The sequence below is a fragment of the Oncorhynchus masou genome, chromosome 22 (genome assembly GCF_036934945.1).
Source record: "Oncorhynchus masou masou isolate Uvic2021 chromosome 22, UVic_Omas_1.1, whole genome shotgun sequence".
NCBI lineage: Eukaryota > Metazoa > Chordata > Actinopteri > Salmoniformes > Salmonidae > Oncorhynchus > Oncorhynchus masou.
Genome location: NC_088233.1, coordinates 43,875,771 through 43,898,391, shown reverse-complemented (window position 1 = coordinate 43,898,391; position 22,621 = coordinate 43,875,771). Strand labels below are relative to the sequence as shown.

Genomic DNA, 22,621 nt, shown 5'->3' with positions numbered 1-22,621 from the left:
TTCAGACCCCTTGACATTTACACATTTTGTTACATCACAGCCTTATTCTAAAATGTTTTACATTATTTTGCACACAATACCCCATAAAAAAAAACAAAAATGAAATATCACATTTACGTAAGTATACAGACCCTTTACTCAGTACTTTGTTGAAGCACCTTTGGCAGCGATTACAGCCTTGAGTCTTCTTAGGTATTACACTACAAGCTTGGCACATCTATATTTGGGGAGTTTCTCCCATTCTTCTATGCAGATACTCTCAAGCTGTCAGGTTGGAAGGGGAGCGTCGCTGCACAGCTATTTGCATTGTCTTTGCTGTGTAATTAGGGTCGTTCTCCTGTTGGAAAGTGAACATTCACCCCAGTCAGGTCCTGCGTGCTCTGGAGCAGGTTTTCATCAAAGATATCTCTGTACTTTGCTCCTTGTATCTCTCCCTTGATCTTGATCCTGATCCCGGTCCCTGCCACCGAAAAACATCCCCACACTATGATGCTGCCACCTCCATGCTTCATGTAGGTATGGTGCCAGGTTTCCTCCAGATGTGACGCTTCGCATTCAGGCCAAAGAGTTCAAACTTGGTTTCATCAGAATAGAGAATCTTGTTTCCCATGGTCTGAGAGTCCTTTAGGTGCCTTTTGTCAAACTTCAAGAGAGCTGTCATGTGCTTTTTTACAGGGGAGTGGCTTCAATCTTACCACTCTACCCTCAAGGCCTGATTGGTGGAGTGATGCGGAGATGGTTGTCCTTCTGGAAGTTTCTCTCTTTTCCACAGAGGAACTCTGGAGCTCTGTCAGAGTGACCATCAGGTTTTTGGTCACCTTGGTCACCTCCCTGACCAAGGTCCTTCTCCCCTTCTCAGCTCTAGGAAGAGTCTTAGTGGTTCCAAACTTCTTCCATTTAAGAATGATGGAGGCCAATGTGTTCTTGGGGATCTTCAATGCTGCAGAATAATTTTGACACCCTTCCACAGATCTGTTCCTCGACACAATCCTGTCTCGGAGCTCTACGGACAATTCCTTTGACCTCATGGCATGGTATTTGCTCTGACATGCACTGTCAACTGTGGGACTTTTTATAGACAGGTGTATGCCTTTCCAAATCATGTCCAATGAATTGAATTTATCACATGTGGACTCGAGTCAAGTTGTTAAAACGTCTCAAGGATGATCAGTGGAAACAGGATGCACCTGAGCTCAATTTCAAGTCTCATAGCATAGGGTCTGAATACTTAAGTAAATAAGGTATTTCTGTTTCATTATGGGGTATTGTGTGTAGCTTGATGAAGGAAAAAACAATTGAATCCATTTTAAAATAAGTAACGTAACGTAACAAAATGTGGAAAAGTCAAGGGTCTGAATACTTTCCGAATGCACTGTATGGCAGCTTTAGCACTATTTTGGGATTTATATGGTCCCACCCCTATTTTGTGTTAAAATTCCTCAGGCCATGGTGTTGATATTTTTGGAGATTAAACGACACTAAATTGAGTAAATATCCAACTCTCAAAGTTGCTTAAATTTTACTCCAATTGCCATTTTACTAGTTTAGGTGGTGTCTTTAATCAACTCCCTTTCACTTGACTATTTTCTGTGTTGTTTTGAATTAACAATCAACTACAGCAGAGTACATTTCTTTACTTCATTTGAGTTGTAAGGGTGTAAAGCCTTACTTCTATATTTCTTAATATTTCTGGTGGTTTGCAATGTGATATCCAATCTCTGTTGGAAGCCAAATTGCAGGAGATATCGAGCAGGTTCAAATCAACCTGCAACAGAGCATGCTGAGAAATATGACAATGAGGCCCCTCCCACATCTTTGGTTAACTCCATAGATGCAACTCCCTGTCTCTGGTCACTCTACATGGAGTTAAAAGTACTGCATCCCAATGACCTCCAGTTATCAACACCCGGGAGTGTATCACTCTCTCGAGGGTTAAAATAACTCCCAGTAGAGTCAATTTAACCCTAATTCATTTAACACTGATTTCAACTATCCGTGATTTAGGTCTCTGCTCAGCTTTACAGATTCCACGACAGAAATGTAAAGGTCATTTCCGTTTGAGCTGACATATGGAGTGTTTACTGTGAATGTAGTCTCCACTAAAGCAAGAACATTGCCTTTTCAATTTCAATCATGCTGTAAAGCTGAACTTCCGCGATGCGGATTGAATAGAGCCCTTACTGTGTAGAAAATAGTTTTGCAACAGGTAATGAAAACAAGCCTTTCTTATTTGTCAGCTTCAGCTTCAGCTTGTCCCTCCCAGGCAACAATGAGATGCAATTCTGAGTGGCAAGGTTAAGTGGTCAATAACATGCCTACTTGTTTCATTTGGAGCCGGTGGTTGTCATGGAGCCTTTGGATTCAGGATACCATGTCACAGAGATGCCCATTAAACACATTTGGCCTAAGTGATCCCCTCATCGTACAGAACACACACACACATGCAGACAGCTGTACATACAGACACATATCTGTCTTCTTCTTGATCTCATCCCCCATATTGTCTTCCTCATCTTCTCCTCTCCTGTCCCGCAGTATAAAGATGGTAAGAAGCTGAAGCCCAAGCCCAACTACAACAGTGTGGACCTGGCTGAGGTGGAGTGGGAGGACATAGATGAGACAGTGAGTAATAGCAGTAATAATAATGCATAGATCTTCTAGAGCGCTTTTCTAAAAACCCAAAGATGCTTAAGAATAAACGAAAACGACAAATGAGTGAGGCTGGGTATAAAACAGGAAGGAAACACGGAATACACATGTACAGGGGCGGGCTTAGCGATTTGAGTGACTGTTTAAAAATTCCGTTAATGGGAATTTTCCCAGGGATATTACCTGCAATGATCATCGAAAATGTTTATTCTATGTGCGATTTTAATTTCAGGTTATTTTTAACTACAGCCTATATAAAGTTGTTCTTAACACATTTGCATTAAAATCAGTCAGTGGGCTCGTTTCATTTGAAACCTCTGAAACATAGCAAGGTTCGCCCTTGCACATATACTGTACATACTATATCACATGATTCACTGACAACACAATTCATATTGTCAATACAGTAGAACACCTGTACCTATTCTAGGTATGAATGTGTTGTTCTGGGCTTTAACTGTGCTGGTAAGGCAAGTGAACACAAATTCAACAGAGATTGTGTTCATTAATGTGTCTGTTCTTTCCAGCTAAGGACAGCCATGGTGAAAGGGGAGACAGGCACTCTGTCCTTAAATGTGAGAGCATCAGTGGACAAAGCGGTAAGTGAGACCTCGTGTGTGGGGAGATTAAACGTGGCTCAGTAGTTTATGTAAAAACGATTCAATAATGTTGATTGTAACAACTGTCTCACAACGCATTTCAAATGTTTTATTTACAACAGAAAAGGCCTATGTTCTTAACAAATGACTATTTCTACACAACCATCAACGACACCCCATTCAGGTAAATGTGATACTAGGTTAGTGAGTGTGGAATGTTGGCCTATTAGATTGAATAAAGTCATTGAACATCTCACTCCACATTGTGCCTTATGTATTTCCCTCCACAGTTTTGGTATGGTGCTGACCAGGGGTCACGGACAGCTGATGTTCATGGGGACGGTCTCTGTGGAAGAGGGTAAGTGCCATTGGCCACTCTCTCTGCCACTCATCTACTGCAGAGCAATCTGGTTTACTGACTGGTTTTCATCCAATCTCCTCTCAGGCCTGCATGACCTGACGTCCCCTGATCTATCCATAGCCGCTGAGTGGTAAGCATAGATAAATAAATTAAAATTGGACAATAATATTATATATTACAGAATGTTGGAGTGTAATGCTTAAATGATAGAATTGTAATAATCTAAATCAATGGGTATTGAGCTCTAATACTCTAAATGATAGAGTATTGGACTGTAATACTTAATTGGTCTTTAATGGCCCTTGGACTTAATAAGGTGAAAACCCCTCATCCATTCAGGGTGTACTGTATCCTTTCTGTTCAGGACATACTGTGAGACAGACATTGACCCTCACCACCGCAAATACTCTCAGCTCCAGGCTGTCATTCGCTACCTGCGGGGGAAGGAGCCTGACCTGGAGTGTGAGTACTGTCTCTACAACCTGCTCCATCCTCCAAAGACAACCATTTATTCAACGCTAACCCCAATGCAAATGTTACCCGAACCCTAAATCCAAACCTTTTTTTGTGGATCCACAGGAAGACTAGCGGTTGAGAGGGCATCGGCCAATGGGGATAATAAAGACTATTATTAAGACAAATAAATTAATATAATATCAGGCAGATGTCCGGTTTGATGTTGACTGAGTGTCTGTGACCACCAGGTGACGAGGTGCTGCTGCAGCAGACCCTGTTTGATGCTGTGGTGACAGCCCCCTTAGAAGCCTACTGGCAGGCAATAATGCTCAATGCATCTGGGTAAGACTACAGAATTATTATTTTCACAAATGTCATTTTATTTTGTTTGTGTGTGTGTGTTGTGTGTTTGCGTGTGAGCATGAGTATGTGCATGTGTATTAAAAGACCCATCTGTGTATTTGTGTATGTTCAGGATGGAGGCGGGTGTGGAGACAGCCTTCCTGGGAACTCGCTCTGGCATTATCCGGCTGACCAGATACACCGGCATGGAGACCAGGGTCGCCAAGTGAGTCAAACAACCTACATTAGATTATACGTACACTGTGTCGTTTGAGCACAGAACTTGCCCAATAAGAAACCATGTTTTTTTGCTACATTGTGCACTAATGAATACGAACGAGGAATTTGATCTCTCTTAACTTCCTGCTCCAAAGGAAGTTCCTGACTCCAGTGGATAAGGACAACCTGTTCACCATGGACCACTTCCCCTTGTGGTACCGTCTGGCCATGGAGAACCCTCCCGGAAGATTCCTCTACTACATGCCGGTGGAGGACAACGACAAGACAGGTACTGTAGGCCTACCATTTTTTTTATCTTTATATTACTAGGCAAGTCAGTTAAGAACAAATTCTTATTTTCAATGACGGCCTAGGAACAGTGGGTTAACTGCCTGTTCAGGGACAGAACGACAGATTTGTACCTTGCCAGCTCGGGGATTTGAACTTGCAACCTTCCGGATACAAGTCCAACGCTCTAACCACTAGGCTACCCTGCCGCCCCATGTGATCCATGGTTGAGTTCAATTCCTAGCCTGGTCACACATCTGTTTGTGCTGTCTTACCAACACTTGTCATGACAATGGCCATAGGTGTTGGTAAGCCGACCTGGCACCAGTCTAGTGAATTCTGTCTTCTACCCAGTCAATTTAGGAATTGAGTGGAATCACTATTGAGAAATGTCATAATCAAACCCAAACTGGCAGGAATTTTAGCTGAATTGACCGTAATTCTAATATACAGACATACAATAGGTCAGAGGTTAACTTGCGTACCACGGGCCCACAGGCTCTTGCATAAGTAAAACCAGGACTATGCCTCTGCTGCCATTCATTCTCATTAGACTGGTTTGAATTTCTCCCTGACCAATATGGCTGCCATTTCCCACCCCTTCTGGAACTTCAAGGGTTTATGACATAGAGATTCTATTAAATCACTAGAGGGACTATGGTTCCCTTCCAAACTTCCCCTGATAGGATATGAACATGTCATAAGCCGTGTAAAAAAAAATGGAAAATGGAAAATGAAACTGTAGTATGCCACTGCAGAGGTGGTGTGAGACTGATGGTTGATTCTGTTGTGACAGGGGCGTCCAGGTATGTCATAGCTGTCACAGCTGTGACTGTGTCATCGGGAGGCAAGACAGCCATGGCTGGAGGTAAGCTTCTGCTGTCTTTTACTCTCTCTGAAATGTCTGGCTCCTTTTCACAACTGCTGGAGGCGTTGATGCATCTTGTGGCTTCTATGTGTACTGAAGTGTTCAATACACATAGAAGTGTTCATACTGGTAGTAGTACTCTCTGGGGCGCTACTGCTAAATGTTTGACACACATTCTCTTGTGGAGAGGGAAGCACTCCATTTGTCTCGTCCCCAAAAGACCATGGTTACTGTTGAGTGTGTGTTCCTGTGACAACTGTGATGTTTTCACATCTTCATAGGCTTTTTTTCATGTCCTGTCTCTTAAATATAGCTAGAATGAAAAATTCAGCCGGGAATAAATTGTGACGGTCAACATAGATAAATAAATGCTTTATTTTCATCGGCGTGATGAACAGAATATCACATTTCTCACTTCGTCTTCTGGAGCAAACCTGAAGGGCAGATAAACTGAATGTGCTTAAAGGCCCCTACACACTTTACGTAAACTATGCAAACCCAGTGATGGAGCGTTGTTTTCTACGTAGTTCTATGTTCTTTTGTGTGGCTCAAATTTTGGAAGGGACTGTATACGACGCGCCGTTGCTCTGTTTGCATAGGGTGTGTGTGGCCCTTAAAGCTGTGGCCCTTAAAGCTGTGGCCCTTAAAGCTGGAATCCGTAGCGGTGAAACTGCTACTTCCAAAACAAAAACGTTACTTCAAACAACCAAACTGTTTTTTCCCCCCTCAGACATCATTGCACATGCGATAGAACAGTAGAGTACGTATTACCATTTTATTTTACCATGATGCTGGATGCTCCTCTACTCCATTTCCTGAACAAAACAAAAACAATAACACCTGGGGGGCGACCAGTGGCGCTGTTTTACCTTACGCAGATTTCAGCTTTAACATAGAGACAAAAATAAGGGTTAACTAAATAAGGAGATTGTTATATATATACACACACCTTTTTTAGGGCAGTGTTGATGATCTATTTGACAGTTCTAAACGGTTAAATGGAAATAGCTGACAACTAGATTCAGTTTGTAATGAATATGGCTGCTATTTATGGAACTGATTCTCTTCAGCTGCTGTTATAATAACATCCTCTAGAGGTCAGTAGCGTGCTATTGTATTGTATGGCTTTGGAACATTGAAAGCAGGCTACCTCTGCATAGATATGATTTGGAATATTAAATTAAGCAACTACACATGAGCACAGGTATAAGACTGCTTTAACATTAATTTCTCAGTACATTCATATCAACTATTTTTTGGTTATCTCATATCCAACTAATTGAGCGACAACCACTACTGGGATTGTTTACCTGGGCTTATTGTAGCGAAACATTAGGCACAGTTACAACACAGGGATATTGGACAGGGATATTCAACATGTTGACTTAATCTATGATCTGTTGACATGTTTTGCTTCAAACACAAATAACTTTGACAACGGTGGGATCAAAGAATAATAACAATTCCAAAGACAATTTTGAGGAACGTCTCTTTAACCAAGGTGCAGAGGTGCCAAAATCATGAACACACATTTGGAGACCTGACTAAAGAGTCACAGGGCAGAACAAACCACAGAGCATCCACACGTCTTGAAGCAAAGCAGGATTCCAGTTTTTCCTCTATACGATCGCCTGTATGATCATGTCTGTATGACTCCACCACCAGCAATGTGCAGCAGGGATAATCTTTCTCAGCTCCATACATTCCCTCACCTAGAATGCCCTAGCACAGGGGAGTACGACATTCAGTTCAGTCCACTGAATGCTTCTAACAGGAATTTCAGCCAGTCAGAAAAACAATGGTCAAAAGCCTGTTATTCTGTATCCGTGGACTATCGGGCTGGACTCCTTCAGCTCTGGTTCATCTGGTGATGTTAGGGAGGACATACAGGCTCCGTCCTCAGCATCTGTCTCCCCCCCTCCCTCCCCCGCCATCAGGGGCTGCCCTCTGTTCTTCAGCTCCCTCTGGTACTTGGCCATGAGAGAGGCGTAGATACAGCCGTAGGTGGCCGCCACCACCATCAACACGCACACCACGCCGCACACACACGCCGCCACGATCTGAGTCCCCCAGGCCCTGCGCACGCTAACGGGCCGGTAGCGCTGGCGCACACATTCTTCTTGGTTAACCTGGGGCCCGTTCATGGGTCCGTTAATCCGACCGACGCAGGGTGGGCTTCCTCCTCTGCGCCCGTTGTAGCCAGGGACACTGTCCTGGTTGTCCAGCTGCAGGCAGTAGTTGAACATCTCTATGGGGATGCTGCGGATGTCCTGCCCCCTCAGCTCTTTGGGGAGGTTGCACTTCACAGCATCCACCTGCCCGTCTGAGACACAGAGAGTGATGCAGTGGATCATTAACACAATCAATAGCTAATCATTCTCATTTACATACTTGATACAGTATCAGAGTAGTGCATGACATGGAACGAAGGCAACAATGACTTGGCTGTACATGAAACATTGTAACCTTAAAGCCTTTCATTACACAACGTAGCACTCACGTCTGTACAGCATCCACTCCATCCAGTGCTTGAAGTCCCTCAGGTTGCAGTCACACTCCCATGGGTTCCCTGCCAGTTGGAGGCTCAACAGGCTGCCCAGGGGCTGGAAGGTGGCTCTGTCCAAGCTCTGCAGCTTGTTTCCAGCCAGAGACAGCCAGGCCAGGCCCTGGAGCTCGTCCAGCAGGCCCATGGGCAGAACAACCAGGCCGTTCAGCGACAAGTCCAGCCCTTTCAGTGTCCACAGACCCTGGAACAGCTCTCGGCTCAGCCCCCAGCAACTCCTGTTACTCTGTGTCACCTCCGTCTGGTTACTGGGGTCAAGAGAGGTAAGAAGGGGGCAGTCACCCAGATTGTTACCAGAGAGGTTGAGCCACTGGAGGCTACTGAGTCCAGAGAATGCCCCTGGCTGCAGGCTGAAGAGGTGGTTGTCGGAGAGGTCCAGGAGCTCCAGAGCGCTGAGGTTGGACAGGTCCCCGTCGCCTAGGGAGGAGAGGTTGTTGTGGGGCAGGCGGAGGGTGCGGGTGTCCTGGGGCAGCAGGGGCAGGACGGTGGTTAGGGAGAGCAGAGCCAGGCCTGTACAGTCTGTGCCATTGCTTTTGCAGATGCACAAGGTGGGACAACCGCTAGCCGCCTGTAGCAGACCGAGCAGTACCAGCAGTAGACTGGGCAGGGCTGCATAGACTCGGGAGGAAGGAGAGGAGAGATTTAAAGGAGAGAAATTTGATTACGCATTTTAATGACATGACCAGTGCAAGATTTTCGCCAAATGTCTGAGTAATCTAAATCAACCCCCAGAATTCGTTGGATGCCAAGTCAAATCTACGTACAGGAAATTCTGAAATCAATTTAAAAGACAAGTAACTATACACTTCTGCCTGTCAATCAGCCCCCTGCGGTAGTAACTCACCCAGGCTCTCCGGGTGGGTCCTGTCAAGGGGCTGCATGTCTGCTCTGCCCACTCTGGTGCCACCATAGACTGGCACTGGCAGTAGGTGCCGTCCTTATGCCACCCACCAGCTATGCAGAACCCTGGTAAATGGAAAACAGAAAGAAAGACTGAAAAAAAGCAAAAGAGAGAATGAGAAAGAGAGAAAAGGAGTCATCAGATGAGCAATACACATTGCGTATTTGGATGTGTAGGAGAGAGATTGTTGGCAGTTTAACTCTCTTCTTATATAATAATGAATATGATAATATGCCACATGTACAGATTAGGAAGGACAACAATCTTTTCCATCTGATTTGGAACAACATCATTCTATACTTCACCCTCTTATCCCTCTGACTGTTGAAGACTTGGGGGGGGGGGCTTGATACTAAGGAAATGTAAATACTGTATGGAGATGAAGTCAAAGTTAACTTTCTACAGAACACAGACAACCCTCATCTTTCACCTGCAGACAGTCACACAGGAGAGAGAGAGAGAGAGAAAGGGAGAAATGTGTCCTAAATGTCATGATTAGAGAGAGATTATGGAGCTCCATCATGCGTGCCTCTGCTGCCACTTAGTAGAACCAGTTTAGAGGAGCCTCAAGGTCCTTCTTTTGTCATCCCTCCACAAAGGCTCTCCTCCTCTTCCTTTCCTCTTACATTCTCATACGCTGTACTCTCACTAGGGTTATACAACATTATTTCCTGTATTCAACTGTAGGTAGAGTTAGGAGGCATTGAGGGCACTTACAGTATTGTTTGGTTTTGTGAAGTTTGACGCCTGAGTATTGGGTGTGCTTGGTTATATCTTCGTGTCTCAGTATTGGGTGTGCTTGGTTGTATTTCTCAGAATTGGGTGCATTTGGTTCTGTTTCTCAATTTTCAGTAGGAAGTGTAGTTGCCTCTGTTCCTCAAATTTTGATATGAAGTGTTCTTGCATCTGTTTCCCAGTTTTAGGTGCACTTGGTTATATTAGAGTATCTTCATTGGGTGTTCTTCTGTTTGACATGTGAGGTGTGCGATGCGTGTCCTGTTTAATCAGAGCATGATGAGTACATCTGATCTGGAGTCAGATGAACCACAGTGTTCTGTCACTGACTGGAGCTGTCACCAGTGCAGCAACACCACACTCAAAAAAAAAATAAATGCTGTGTTAAAAACTATTTGGGTTTTTTGTTAACCCGGCGCTAGTAAATATTGGACAGAACACGTTCAGCGTTGAGTGTATACTCAGTTCACTTTGAGGCTTACCCAAACATGGGTTAATTTAACCATTAGTTGGGCATTTTGTCCTCTCAGACTGGTATGACCTAGCAGCTGGGTCATTTTTTAACATAATCCTTTGGTTATTTTCAGGAGGTGTGGAGTATTCAGGGTGTGGCTATCAGCCAGATCTAATTGGCCACCGGTGAGAGTAAATTACATTCCTGTTCATCATGTTAAGTTTATATAAGGCAAATAAGGAACTCAAACACTTCTATCAGCCTTATTGAAACTACAAACATGTCAATGTTCAACTTTGCCATGTATTAATTATACAACAAAACAGATGAACAGGAATGACTTTTACTCTTATGGATGACTAAAAACAACTATCTGAAAGCCACACCCATACTAAGCCATGCCTCCAATCATTCGATCTGACACAGTGAGTCATATCTCAATAACCCATCACCAATAAACCCTTACCCAGCATCAATAACACAGCAGTTTTTAAAGAAACAAACCCCGACTAAGTGACCCAATGCCTGCAGTTATGCAGTTGGGTCAACCAAATAACCCAGCATTGTTTGAGTGCAGCTTAACCATCCTTAAGAAGATGAGGTAATCCTCATTCCTCCATTAGTGCTGGGGCCTTGAGAAGATTACCCTGACCTCTCTGCCAGAGGTCCAGCATCAAGGAGGTGATAGCAGATGGAGATGAAATGGGAAGATCTGATAAAAGGTGTTTTGAGCACTTTCATCAGAGACCTGGCATGACTGCATGGTGCCAGGACAACAACCTCTCCCTCAACATGATCAACACAAAAGGAGATGATTGTGGACTACAGCAAACGGAAAACCGAGCACGCCCCCAATCTCACCCGGGCTGCAGTGGAGCAGGTTGAAGGCTTCAAGTTCCTTGGTGTGCACATCACCCAACTTTCATAGTCCAAACACACTAAGACAGTCATGGAGAGGGCACGACAAAGCCTATTCCCCCTCAGGAGACTCAAAAGGTTCTACAGCTGCACCATTGAGAGCATCCTGACTGGTTGCATCACCACCTGGTATGGAAACTGCTCAGTTTCCGACTGCAAGGCACTACAGAGGGTAGTACGTATGGCCCAGTACATCACTGGGGCCAAGCTTCCTTCCATTCAGGACCTCTATGCCAGGCGGTGTCAGAGGAAGGTCCTAAAAATTGTCAAAGACTCCAGCCACCCTAGTCATAGACTGTTCTCTCTGCTACCACACAGCAAGAGGTACCAGAGCGCGAAGTCTAAGTCCAAAAGGCTTCATAGCAGCTTCTACCCCCAGATTAGCCTGAACAGCTAATCAAAGGGTTTCCCAGACCCCTCTTGGCTTGTAAGTAAGCATTTCACTGTAGGGTCTACCTTTGACAAATCAAATTTGAAATATGCAGACAGACAGATTAAAAGTACATTTAAATTGTAATACTTCTGACAGCCAACTTTCTAACTCCGCCCATAACTTTTGGATTTCATAACATTCCCAGAAGTCATGGATAATTGAGTCAATGTTAGTTTTATACTTAAGACATGACCCTGCCGTTGTGCTGTAGAATTTGTCAAGTTTGCCTCTTATATAATACATTCTATACATTAGTTTATACTGGATTGAGCATACATTTTCATTAGTTACGTTGCAACATTCCCTCCATCTTGTGCCAATGTCAGTTATTGTAAAGTATTGGTTCTGATAGTTTTTATATTTTTTTCAAAGAGATTGTCAGTTGGACAGCCTCTCTGCAAGGTTTTGTATATCTCACCTATCATATGAATATCCTTTGCTGACTCAAATAGTATTCCCTCAAGATTGCTCTGATGTATTCTGATTTCAATTACTGTAAAATCGTGTACTGTGACCACAATTGGGACTTACCCTTAAATGGGATTTCAATTCATAACGTCTTAGTTGCAAGCAAACTGAAATGTCCTGCTACAGTGCAGCTACATTGCCAAACATGTGAGTGTGAAAGAGATATGGCCACAGACTTATTGGCAATAATGTATTTCGGCACTTCGCTAAAAGCTGCACAGAATCAAATAAATAATGGTCTCGTAATCACCATCAACGTAACAACAATTTAAAACTAGCAGTGCTCAAAAGACACTTGATGTAGAGCATAAATGAATGCTTTGAACTTTCAACTGGTCGGTTGGGAGTGCATCGACGTGTCTGCAGTGCCACCAGGTTCATACCAATTGCTTGGAACAAACAGTACCAGTCAAAACCTTGGACACACCTACAGTACTCATTCCAGGGTTTTTCTTTATTTTTTACTATTTTTGACATTGTAGAATAATAGTAAAGACATCAAAACTATGAAATAGCACACATGGAATCATGTCGTAGCCAAATAAATATACATTTTAGATTCTTCAAAGTAGCCTTGATGTCAGCTCGGCACACTCTTGGCATTCTCTCAACCAGCTTCACCTGGAATGCTTTTCCAACAGCCTTGAATGAGTTCCCACATGTGCTGAGCACTTGTTGCCTACTTTTCTTTCACTTTGTGGTCCAACGCATCCCAAACCATCACAATTGGGTTGAGGTCGGGTGATTGTAGAGGCCAGGTCATCTGATGCAGCACTCCATCACTTTCCTTCTTGGTCAAATAGCCCTTACACAGCCTGGAGGTGTGTTGGGTCATTGTCCTGTTGAAAAGCAAATGATACTCCCACTAAGCGCAAACCAGATGGGATGGGATATCAATGCAGAATGCTGTGTTAGCCATGCTGGTTATGTGTGCCTTGAATTCTAAAGAAATTATTAACAGTGTCACCAGCAAGCACCCCCACACCATCACACCTCCATGCTTCACGGTGGGAACCACACATGCGGAAATCATCCATTCACCTATTTGCGTCTCACAAAGACATGGCAAGCTGAACCAAAAATCTAACATTTGGACTCATCAGACCAAAGAACAGATTTCCACCAGTCATGTTTCTTCACACAAGCAAGTTTCTTCTCATTGGTTTTCATTAGTAGTGGTTTATTTGCAGCAATTTGACCACAAAGGCCTTAGTCTCCTCTGAACAGTTGATGTTGAGATGTCTGTTACCTGAACTCTGTGACGCATTTATATGGGCTACAATTTCTGAAGCTGGTAGCTCTAATGAACTTTATCTTCTGCAAGCAGAAGTAACTCTGGGTCTTCCTTTCCTGTGGCGGTCCTCATGAGAGCCAGCTTCATCAAAACGCTTGATGGTTTTTGCGACTGCACTTGAAGAATCTTTCAAAGTTCTTCAAATGTTCTGGATTGACTGACCTTCATGTCTTAAAGTAATGATGGACTTTCATTTCTCTTTGCTTATTTGAGCTTTTCTTGCCATAATATGGACTTGGTCTTTTAACAAATAGGTCTATATTTTGTATACTATCCCTACCTTTTCAAAACACAACTGATTGGCTCAAATACGTTAAGGAAAGAAATTCCACAAATCAACTTTTAACAAGGCACACCTGTTAATTAAAATGCTTTCCAGGTGACAACCTCATGAAGCTAGTTGAGAGAATGCCAAGAGTGTACAAAGCTGTCACCAAGGCAAAGGGTGGCTACTTTGAAGAATCTGAAATATAAAATATATTTTGATTTGTTCAATGCATTTTTGGTTACTACATGATCCCATATGTGTTATTTCATAGTTTTGAAGTTTTCACTACTTATTCTGCAATGTAGAAAATACTAAAAACCAAGAAAAACCCTTGAATGAGTAGGTGTTCAAACTTCTGACTGGTACTGTATATTGACACAGTTAAAACATAATGGTATGGTTAGGTTACACTACAGTGTTGTTACCTGGGGTACAAAAAGTATATATAATGGGAACATTTTCCAATTCAATATTTTGAATATATGGTATGATCATCACTGCACTTTTGATAGGTGGGGTAATTAGCATGTCTGTGGGTGTGGTCAACTATCTATGTATTTGTGCCAACCGTCAGTGGAAATGTTGTAGCAGTTTGAGTTTGATGGTCATGCCAATTCAAATGGGGCACCTCCTTTGACGTTATCTGTCCTGCAAATGTGTAAAAGAATTATGCATTTTCCAATACCTTAAAAAGGTCCTGAACAGTTATTATGATTCCCTTGTAAAAAAAATAGGCTTTTGAGTGACTATGATATCACTCATTATAATTTTGGGGGATAGAAATGCAAAACTTTTTCTCTCATGCTAACTGCCACGAATGTTGAAAAGACAGTCTCCGTGGGCGGGGAGCTTATATTCATGAGCTCAACTTGACTGACAGCTCTTTGAGACACCTATGTCAAGAAACGTGGATGCTTTGAGCCATGAAAAATCAGGTCAAGCAAATTTGGGGATACAGAAAGCAACTCAAACAACGTTGAAATTGCATAAATAGCTAGTTTTCCATCCAATTGGCGACAGATTCTCATGTGAATATTCTAAAATCGGCATTACGTTTACGTTTCCACCAACCTGACTTGTTGAGGATACAAATCAGTGTGATGTAGTGCACACAAGATGTACTTTTTCGCTTAAGTTTTCATATACAAAATAAAAATTGTATTTCCATCGAATTGTCAACTCTACCTTTAGTTGCAAGTGAGGCATGTCAAGTTCATTTTTAGGACTTGCCAAAAAGTACACAAGTGCATTGCGATTGGCAGTAAATATACTGTTTATCAAAACACTGATAAAGTATCTTATTACTGTAGACATTGACTGTATTAAGACAACATCTACCACAAAATTAGCAGCAATAGCTAACAGTGTAGTTTCAAGTTATCGCATGTTGAACTGCATGATTGTACGTGAAAAATCACATGATTTCACACTTAAAATGTGAAATTTCACATGAAATCATGTGAAAATGTGAAATGTCACACGCAGTGTTCCAAAAACACATGGTAAATCATGTGAAAATGTGTTTTTGGAACATGGCGAGTGACATTTCACATGGTAAATCATGTGAAAATGTGTTTTTGGAACATGGCGTGTGACATTTCACATGGTAAATCATGTGAAAATGTGTTTTTGGAACATGGCGAGTGACATTTCACATGGTAAATCATGTGAAAACTTGAAATCTGAAAACATATGATGTGGAACATTTCACATCACATGCGACACGTGACCCCAGAACAACCTATAATAAATATCTGCACTCAGCAAAAAGAGTGCCATCTGCACTGCTATTTTAGTTTTCAGTTTTTTTTACTCATAATTTATTAATGAACTTATTTCAGCAATTTGAGGGTTTTCTGTAAAGCTGTCCAATGTTGGTGGGGCATATTATTCTGTTTGCACGTTACTCCTGAATCACAGTGCATTCGGAAAGTATTCAGACCCCTTTACTTTTTCCACATTTGGTTACATTTCAGCCTTATTCTAAAATTGATTACAATTTTTTCCCCTTTTCAATCTATGCACAATACCCCATAATGACAAAGTGAAAACAGGTTCTTAGACATTTTTGCAAACATATAATTAAAAGAAATAATAAACAGACATGCCTTGTTTACATATGTACTCAGTCCCTTTGCTATGAGACTCAAAATTGAGCTCAGGTGCATCCTGTTTCCATTGATCATCCTTCAGACATTTCTACAACTTGATTAGAGTCCACCTGTGGTAAATTCAATTGATTGGACATGATTTGGAAAGGCACACACACCTCTCCGTACTTTGCTCCGTTCATCTTTCTCTCGACCCTGACTAGTCTCCCAATCTCTGCCACGAAAAACATCCCCACAGCATGATGCTGCCACCACCCTGCTTCATTGTAGGGATGATGCCAGGTTTCCTCCAGATGTGACGCTTGGCATTCAGACCAAAGAGTTAAATCTTAGTTTCATCAGACCAGAGAATCTTGGGTTCTCATGGTCTGACAGTTTTTAGTTGCCTTTTGGCAAACACTAAGAGGGCTGTCATGTTCCTTTTACTGAGGAGTGGCTTCCTTCTGACCACTCTACCATAAAGGCCTGAATGGTGTGACAGGTAGCCTAGTGGTTTGAGCGTTTGACTAGTAACCGAAAGGTTGCAATATCGAATCCCTGAGCTGACAAGGTAAAAATCTGTCGTTCTGCCCCTGAACAAGGCAGTTAACCCACTGTTCCTAGGCCGTCATTGAAAATAATATTTTGTTCTTAATTATCTGACTTGCCTAGTTAAATAAAGGTAAAATTCAAATAAAAAAAATTGGTGGAGTGCTGCAGGGATTGTTGTCCTTCTGGTAGGTTCTCCCATCTCCTCGGTGGAACTCTGGCGCTCTGTCAGAGTAACCTTCGGGTTCTTGGTCACCTCCCTGACCAAGGCCCTTCTACCCCGATTGCTCAGTTTGGCCGGGCGGCCAGCTCTAGTAGTCTTGGTGGTTCCAAACTTCTACCTTTTAAGAATGATGGGGATCTTCAATGCTGCAGAAATGTTTGGCACAATCCTGTCTCGGAGCTCTTCCTTTAACCTCATGGCTTAGTTTTTCTGTTTTAGATTTTTTTAAACCTGTTCTTTCTTTGTTATTATAGGGTATTGTGTGTCGATTGATGCAGATTTTAAATGTATTTAAAACAATTTTAGAATAAGTTTGTAAAGTAACAAAATGTGGAAAAGGTCAAGGGGTCTGAATACTTTCTGAATGCACTGCACACACACACACACACACACACACACACTGCCCTAAGCCAAGTATAAAAGAAGGAACACCGAGGGGCGGTACACAATTAAATGTATTTAAAATTTTCTGTGGTTATGGTTTTGAACAGAAGGTGCCTCTGGCCACACCCCTGCCATTTACATATCACGCACACACACACACACACACAGACTCTCACACTCTCTATCCCACATCAGAGCACTTTTCATTCAGTCCTTCAATCAGCTTTCACTTCCCTACCGGGGTTCTCACTCACTCAATGGATTGTCCTAATTTTGGGGGGGAAGCATGCACGTCCAGTACAGTAGCGAAGTTGAAGTTATTGAAGCACTTGGGAGTCTTTTCCAGTGGGGGGCTGCCTTTCATTGAATTATAGTACCAGCCACTGAGAGAAGCTTTTGGGGTGGTGGGGGGAGGGGCACAACAACAAAAAGCTAGCATCAATAATTTAGTACAGACTTGCCCACAGAAGGAGGGTAGACAGACGTGTTCGTGTTTGGACACATGGTCAACTGTACAGATGTGTTTAGGTGTGTTGGCACTCTTGCACAATTGACTATTTCTTTAAAAAATGTGTTCAAATTCAAGTTCACAAGTGTATTCGTTTGATTTACAGCTACACGGGACTAAGAAGAAGTAGAAAAACATCTAAACTGACATCGAGATTGTTTACATGAAATGCCCAAAAGAATCTTGGTCTAAATGATTCAGAATTCTCATTCATTTGGTTGGAGGCAAGTTATTTTGTTTACTCTGTAATTGATCTCACCTGTGGTAAGTTGCAGGTCTCTACAGGGTACAAAAAGCCATTCAACCAGCTTTAAGAAGAGAAAACATCACATTTTGCTCCATTGCACTCCATTATAAAGTGCAAGGGAGCCAATATATCTGATTTGTGTATGCAAAGGTTCCAGCTCAGGGGTGAGTGCATCACAGTATCACACATTATTTATACCAAGTGTTTAATTACAAGAGATGGTGTTTACGAACTGCGTTTGACAGCTTGTCCCATCAAGTGCACCATCACACAGATCACATCAGATTAGGCCTCCCGTCCGCCTCCCACTTATGTGACTAACGCATTAACGATGGTTGTAAATGTGGAGTTATTCCTGCCCCAGATTAGGACCGTGGTCTCAATCCTCCGTGGCAGCAGGGTTTAGACTGCTGCACAGATGCTAGTTATGATTCCAGATGGCTGTCTGGCAGGTGGTGGAACACAGAACACATAGAACAACACATAGTCCCCAGTGTTGAACTCTACATCTACAGTATCGCATGTCCCTTGTTCTAAGTTATTTCTTGTCCTAAGCTGTGTTGTTGTCAGACCGCAAAACCGGCTGTCTCAATGTACTGTACAGCAGTGGTTCTCAAACCTCTCCTCAGGGACACCCAGACATTTCATGTTTTTGTAGCCCTGAACTAGCTCAACCTGAACTCACCTAGTCAAGGCGTTGCTGTGGAATAGTTCAAATACACGGAGTGGCTGAGGTTCCCCAAGGAGAGGTTTGAGAACCACTGCTATGGAGTTTATAAAAGACGGCCAGACAGTGTGAACTCATGCTGTATGGAACATGTCCATTTATGTTATTTATCTTACCAACTTCCGATACTGGAAGTCTGCATGCAAAGTTGATATACAAGGTTATTCAGCTACGTACTCTGCTGTATGTCCGCAGTCTTCTTTCACGTTTTTATAAAGCCCTAAAGTTAGTGGTTTTCATCCCAGTGCACACTACCTGCATTGCAATGATACCTTTACTGCAGCTTGGTCAATGGCAATTCCCCTTGGTTTCATTTTGCTCCCACAAGTTTATGGATTAGTTTACTCTGATAATTGCACTGGAATGAGGGGGGAGAACAGTCAGCCTGTTTTCTGGTAACAACTACGTTCTTATTGCGTACAGACTCGATGCGTTAGCCTAGTAGTTGTAATATTCTCTCACAAGAAGCCTAAAGAAAGAGAAAACCTTCCCAACAACAGATGCTTTTACACACACACACACACACACACACACACACACACACACAGCGCAGCGCAGTACTCACCATCTGTTTCAGCCTCCAAAGTGCTATAGTTCTTACAATAATTCTACAAGAAAAGTGCTATAGTAGTGTCTTTTATCCTCCCCGTGTGGGAAAAATAATATGCTTCATCTGATAATGCTGCTAACTGAGGAGCTTGGGGAAAGGTCCTTTAGCTGCATGTGGTTCGGTTCAGCTGTCTCTCCTGCTTTATGCAGATGCTGGGATCCCAAGGGGAGATGTTCTTGGTCGAGAAACACATGCTCCAGTCTTCTCTTTTGTTTTCTCTCTCTCTCTCCCTCTGTCTCTCAGAGCAGTGGCTCTCCCTCTCCTCTCCTCTCCTCTCTCCTCTCCTCTCGGGTCCTCTTTCCAACTCTGCTTTTCCTTGTAGTCTGAGTGCACTACTGTCCAGAGGTTCAGTCTAGCTCAGTGTGTATGTGTGTGTGTGTGTGTGTGTGTGTGCGAGAGAGCTAACGCACTGTCGCTCTTGCAGGATACACCACGTCTTTATATGATCCTGGAGGAGAGTGCTGTGCAGTTTCTATGGCACATATATGCGTGCCATGTGGGTGTGTCTGATGGTTTGTCTGCTTGCGTGTGTGCATGTGTACGTGCGTGTGTGTGTGTGTATGCATGCATTACGCCTGGTTTGGCCAAAATAGTAAAAAATAGTACAGTGTGTTACAGCTGAATGAAAAAGGAGAGGGAGTGAGATGGGGGGGGGACAGAGAGAGAGGGAGAGAGAGAAAGAGAGAGAGGCAGAGAGGGCGGGTGGAATCAGCTGATATAGCTCAGTACCTCACAGAAGATGTGAGTGTCAAATATAGGTTCTTGTAAAGGCTGTACCCTGATCTGTATCGGGGTCTGTCCCAAAATGCCTACAGTGAAGGTCGTTGTGTGTGTGTGTGTGTGTGTGTGTGTGTGTGTGTGTGTGTGTGTGTGTGTGTGTGTGTGTGTGTGTGTGTGTGTGTGTGTGTGACTGCAGCAAAGCAGCAAAACAATAAAAGCACCACTGCTGCACCAGTGGCTAATGCAAGGCAGTCAGGAATTCCTCCTGCTACTGACAATGATCATGTCATTATGAGATGACTCATTCTGCTGTGTCATTGGTCTCTCAGGAAAGGTAGGTAATGTCTGACAGGGAGGTAGGTATATAGTCGGTCTTCTGATTGGCATTTCCTCTATTCTGTCCAATAAAATGTCACCACCAAGTTACTCTACTCCAAGAGGGGGTTTAAAGGTGTATCTCTGTCATCAACCTATCATCCCATACTATTGGTGATGCATATCACCTTGTCAAAATCAAATCAGATCAAATCAAATGTTATTAGTCACATGCACCAACTACAACAGGTGTTGACCTTACAGTGAAATGCTTACTTACGAGCCCCTAACCAACAGTGCAGTTTAAAAAAAATATGGATAAGAATAAGAGATAAAAGTAACAAGTAATTAAAGAGCAACAGCAAAAAATAACAATATATACAAGTGGGGTGCCGGTACAGAGTCAATGTGTGGGGGCACCAGCCAGTTCAGGTAGTATGTACATGTAGGTAGAGTTATCAAAGTGACCATGCATAGATGACAACAGAGTGGCAGTGGTGTGGAGAGGGAAGGGGAGGAGCGAGGGAGCAATGCAAATAGTCTGGGTAGCTTATTTGACTAGATGTTCAGGAGTCTTATGGCTTGGGAGTAGAAGCTGTTTAGAAGCCTCTTGGACCTAGACTTGGTGCTCCGGTACCACTTGCCATGTGGTAGCAGAGAACAGTCTATGGCTGGAGTCTTTGACAATTTTTAGGGCCTTCCTCTGACACCGCCTGGTATAGAGGTTCTGGATGGCAGGAAGTTTGGCCCCAGTGATGTACTGGGCCGTTCGCACTACCCTCTTTAGTGTCTTGCGGTTGGAGACCGAGCTGTTGCCATACCAGGCAGTGATGCAACCAGCAACCATGCTCTCGATGGTGCAGCTGTAGAACCTTTTGAGGATCTGAGGACCCATGCCAAATATTTTCAGTCTCCTGAGGGGGAAAAGGCAATGTCGTGCCCTCTACACGACTGTCTTGGTGTGTTTTGACCATGTTAGTTTGTTGATGATGTGGACACCAAGGAACTTGAAGCTCTCAACCTGCTCCACTGCAGCCCCATCGGTGAGAATGGGGGTGTGCTCGGTCCTCTTTTTCCTGTAGTCCACAATCATCTCCTTTGTCTTGATCACGTTGAGGGAGAGGTTGTTGTCCTGGCACCACGCGGCATCAGTCAGTTAGTGTGTGTGGGTGGTACTCCTCAGTTCCCCAGACTGCAGATGAGCTACGGTTTCGGGATATGACCCCTATTTTTAGTAGAGTGACCAGACTGTGTTTGGTTTTGTGTGCATCGTGGCTACCTGCCTGCATGTATGTGCCATTATGAAAATTAGGGTCAATTGTTACTAGCTGACTTAGATTTGTTTGGATTCAATTAGATAGTACTTTATAGTCATTGATTCACAGAAATGTGTATTAGCTATAAATATTTCACTCTGTCAAAAAAGATCCACAACAAAAATAGAGACATGATATAGACAAAACATCTGATATACTCTGCAAGACATCAGACATACTATGCAAAACATCTAACATACTATGCAAAACATCAGGCATACTATGAAAAACATCCGACATGCTATGCAAAACATCTGACATGCTATGCAAAACATCGGATATACTATGCAAAATATCAGACATACTATGCAAAACATCTGACATGCTATGCAAAACATCGGATATACTATGCAAAATATCAGACATACTATGCAAGACATCTGACATACTATGCAAAACATCGGATATACTATGCAAAATATCAGACATACTATACAAGACATCTGACATACTATGCAAAACATCGGATATACTATGCAAAATATCAGACATACTATGCAAGACATCTGACATACTATGCAAAACATCGGATATACTATGCAAAATATCAGACATACTATACAAGACATCTGACATACTATGCAAAATATCTGACATACTATGCAAAATATCTGATATACTCTGCAAAATATCTGATATACTCTGCAAAACATCTGAAATACAGTACTATGCAAGACATTGGATATACTATGCAAAATATCAGACATACTATGCAAAACATCTGACATGCTATGCAAAACATCGGATATACTATGCAAAATATCAGACATACTATGCAAGACATCTGACATACTATGCAAAACATCGGATATACTATGCAAAATATCAGACATACTATACAAGACATCTGACATACTATGCAAAATATCTGACATACTATGCAAAATATCTGATATACTCTGCAAAATATCTGATATACTCTGCAAAACATCTGAAATACAGTACTATGCAAGACATTGGATATACTATGCAAAACATCAGACATACTATGCAAGACATCAGACATACTATGCAAGACATCTGATATACTCTGCAAAATATCTGATAAACTCTGCAAAATATCTGATATACTCTGCAAAACATCTGATATACAGTACTTTGCAAGACTCCTGATAT

General features: G+C 42.7%; 2 protein-coding genes across 4 annotated transcripts in view; one reads left to right on the top strand and one right to left on the bottom strand.

The window, feature by feature from the left end:
* The window catches only part of LOC135509554 (voltage-dependent calcium channel subunit alpha-2/delta-4-like), an 81,357-nt gene that overhangs the window by 39,381 nt on the left and 19,355 nt on the right, over positions 1–22,621 (top strand). For all 3 annotated transcript variants that reach the window (XR_010450948.1, XM_064930303.1, XM_064930302.1), the window contains exons 15-24: positions 2,536–2,622; positions 3,177–3,248; positions 3,371–3,432; positions 3,539–3,606; positions 3,694–3,739; positions 3,974–4,071; positions 4,314–4,407; positions 4,541–4,633; positions 4,782–4,915; positions 5,711–5,782. Coding sequence is in view for 2 of the 3 variants with exons in the window: in XM_064930303.1 (XP_064786375.1) it covers positions 2,536–2,622; positions 3,177–3,248; positions 3,371–3,432; positions 3,539–3,606; positions 3,694–3,739; positions 3,974–4,071; positions 4,314–4,407; positions 4,541–4,633; positions 4,782–4,915; positions 5,711–5,782 (826 nt within the window). In the remaining variant the exon portion in view is untranslated. The remainder of the gene's footprint in view (positions 1–2,535; positions 2,623–3,176; positions 3,249–3,370; positions 3,433–3,538; positions 3,607–3,693; positions 3,740–3,973; positions 4,072–4,313; positions 4,408–4,540; positions 4,634–4,781; positions 4,916–5,710; positions 5,783–22,621) is intronic.
* LOC135509750 (leucine-rich repeat and transmembrane domain-containing protein 2-like) lies at positions 6,199–21,084 on the bottom strand. Its single transcript, XM_064930653.1, has 5 exons — positions 20,968–21,084; positions 11,297–11,354; positions 9,190–9,311; positions 8,283–8,997; positions 6,199–8,105 (listed from the first exon to the last, which is right to left on the bottom strand). The coding sequence occupies exons 1-5, from the start codon at positions 21,082–21,084 to the stop codon at positions 7,585–7,587; spliced, it is 1,533 nt and encodes a 510-aa protein (XP_064786725.1). The 3' UTR covers positions 6,199–7,584.

Coding starts and splice junctions, on each gene's coding strand:
- LOC135509750 (XM_064930653.1), bottom strand. CDS start 21,084: ATGGGTCCTCAGATCCTCAAAAGGTTCTACAGCTGCACCATCGAGAGC. Junction 8,998..9,189: donor GACCCACCCGGAGAGCCTGG/GTGAGTTACTAC, acceptor TAATCAAATTTC/TCTCCTTTAAATCTCTCCTC. Junction 8,106..8,282: donor GGAGTGGATGCTGTACAGAC/GTGAGTGCTACG, acceptor TCTGTGTCTCAG/ACGGGCAGGTGGATGCTGTG.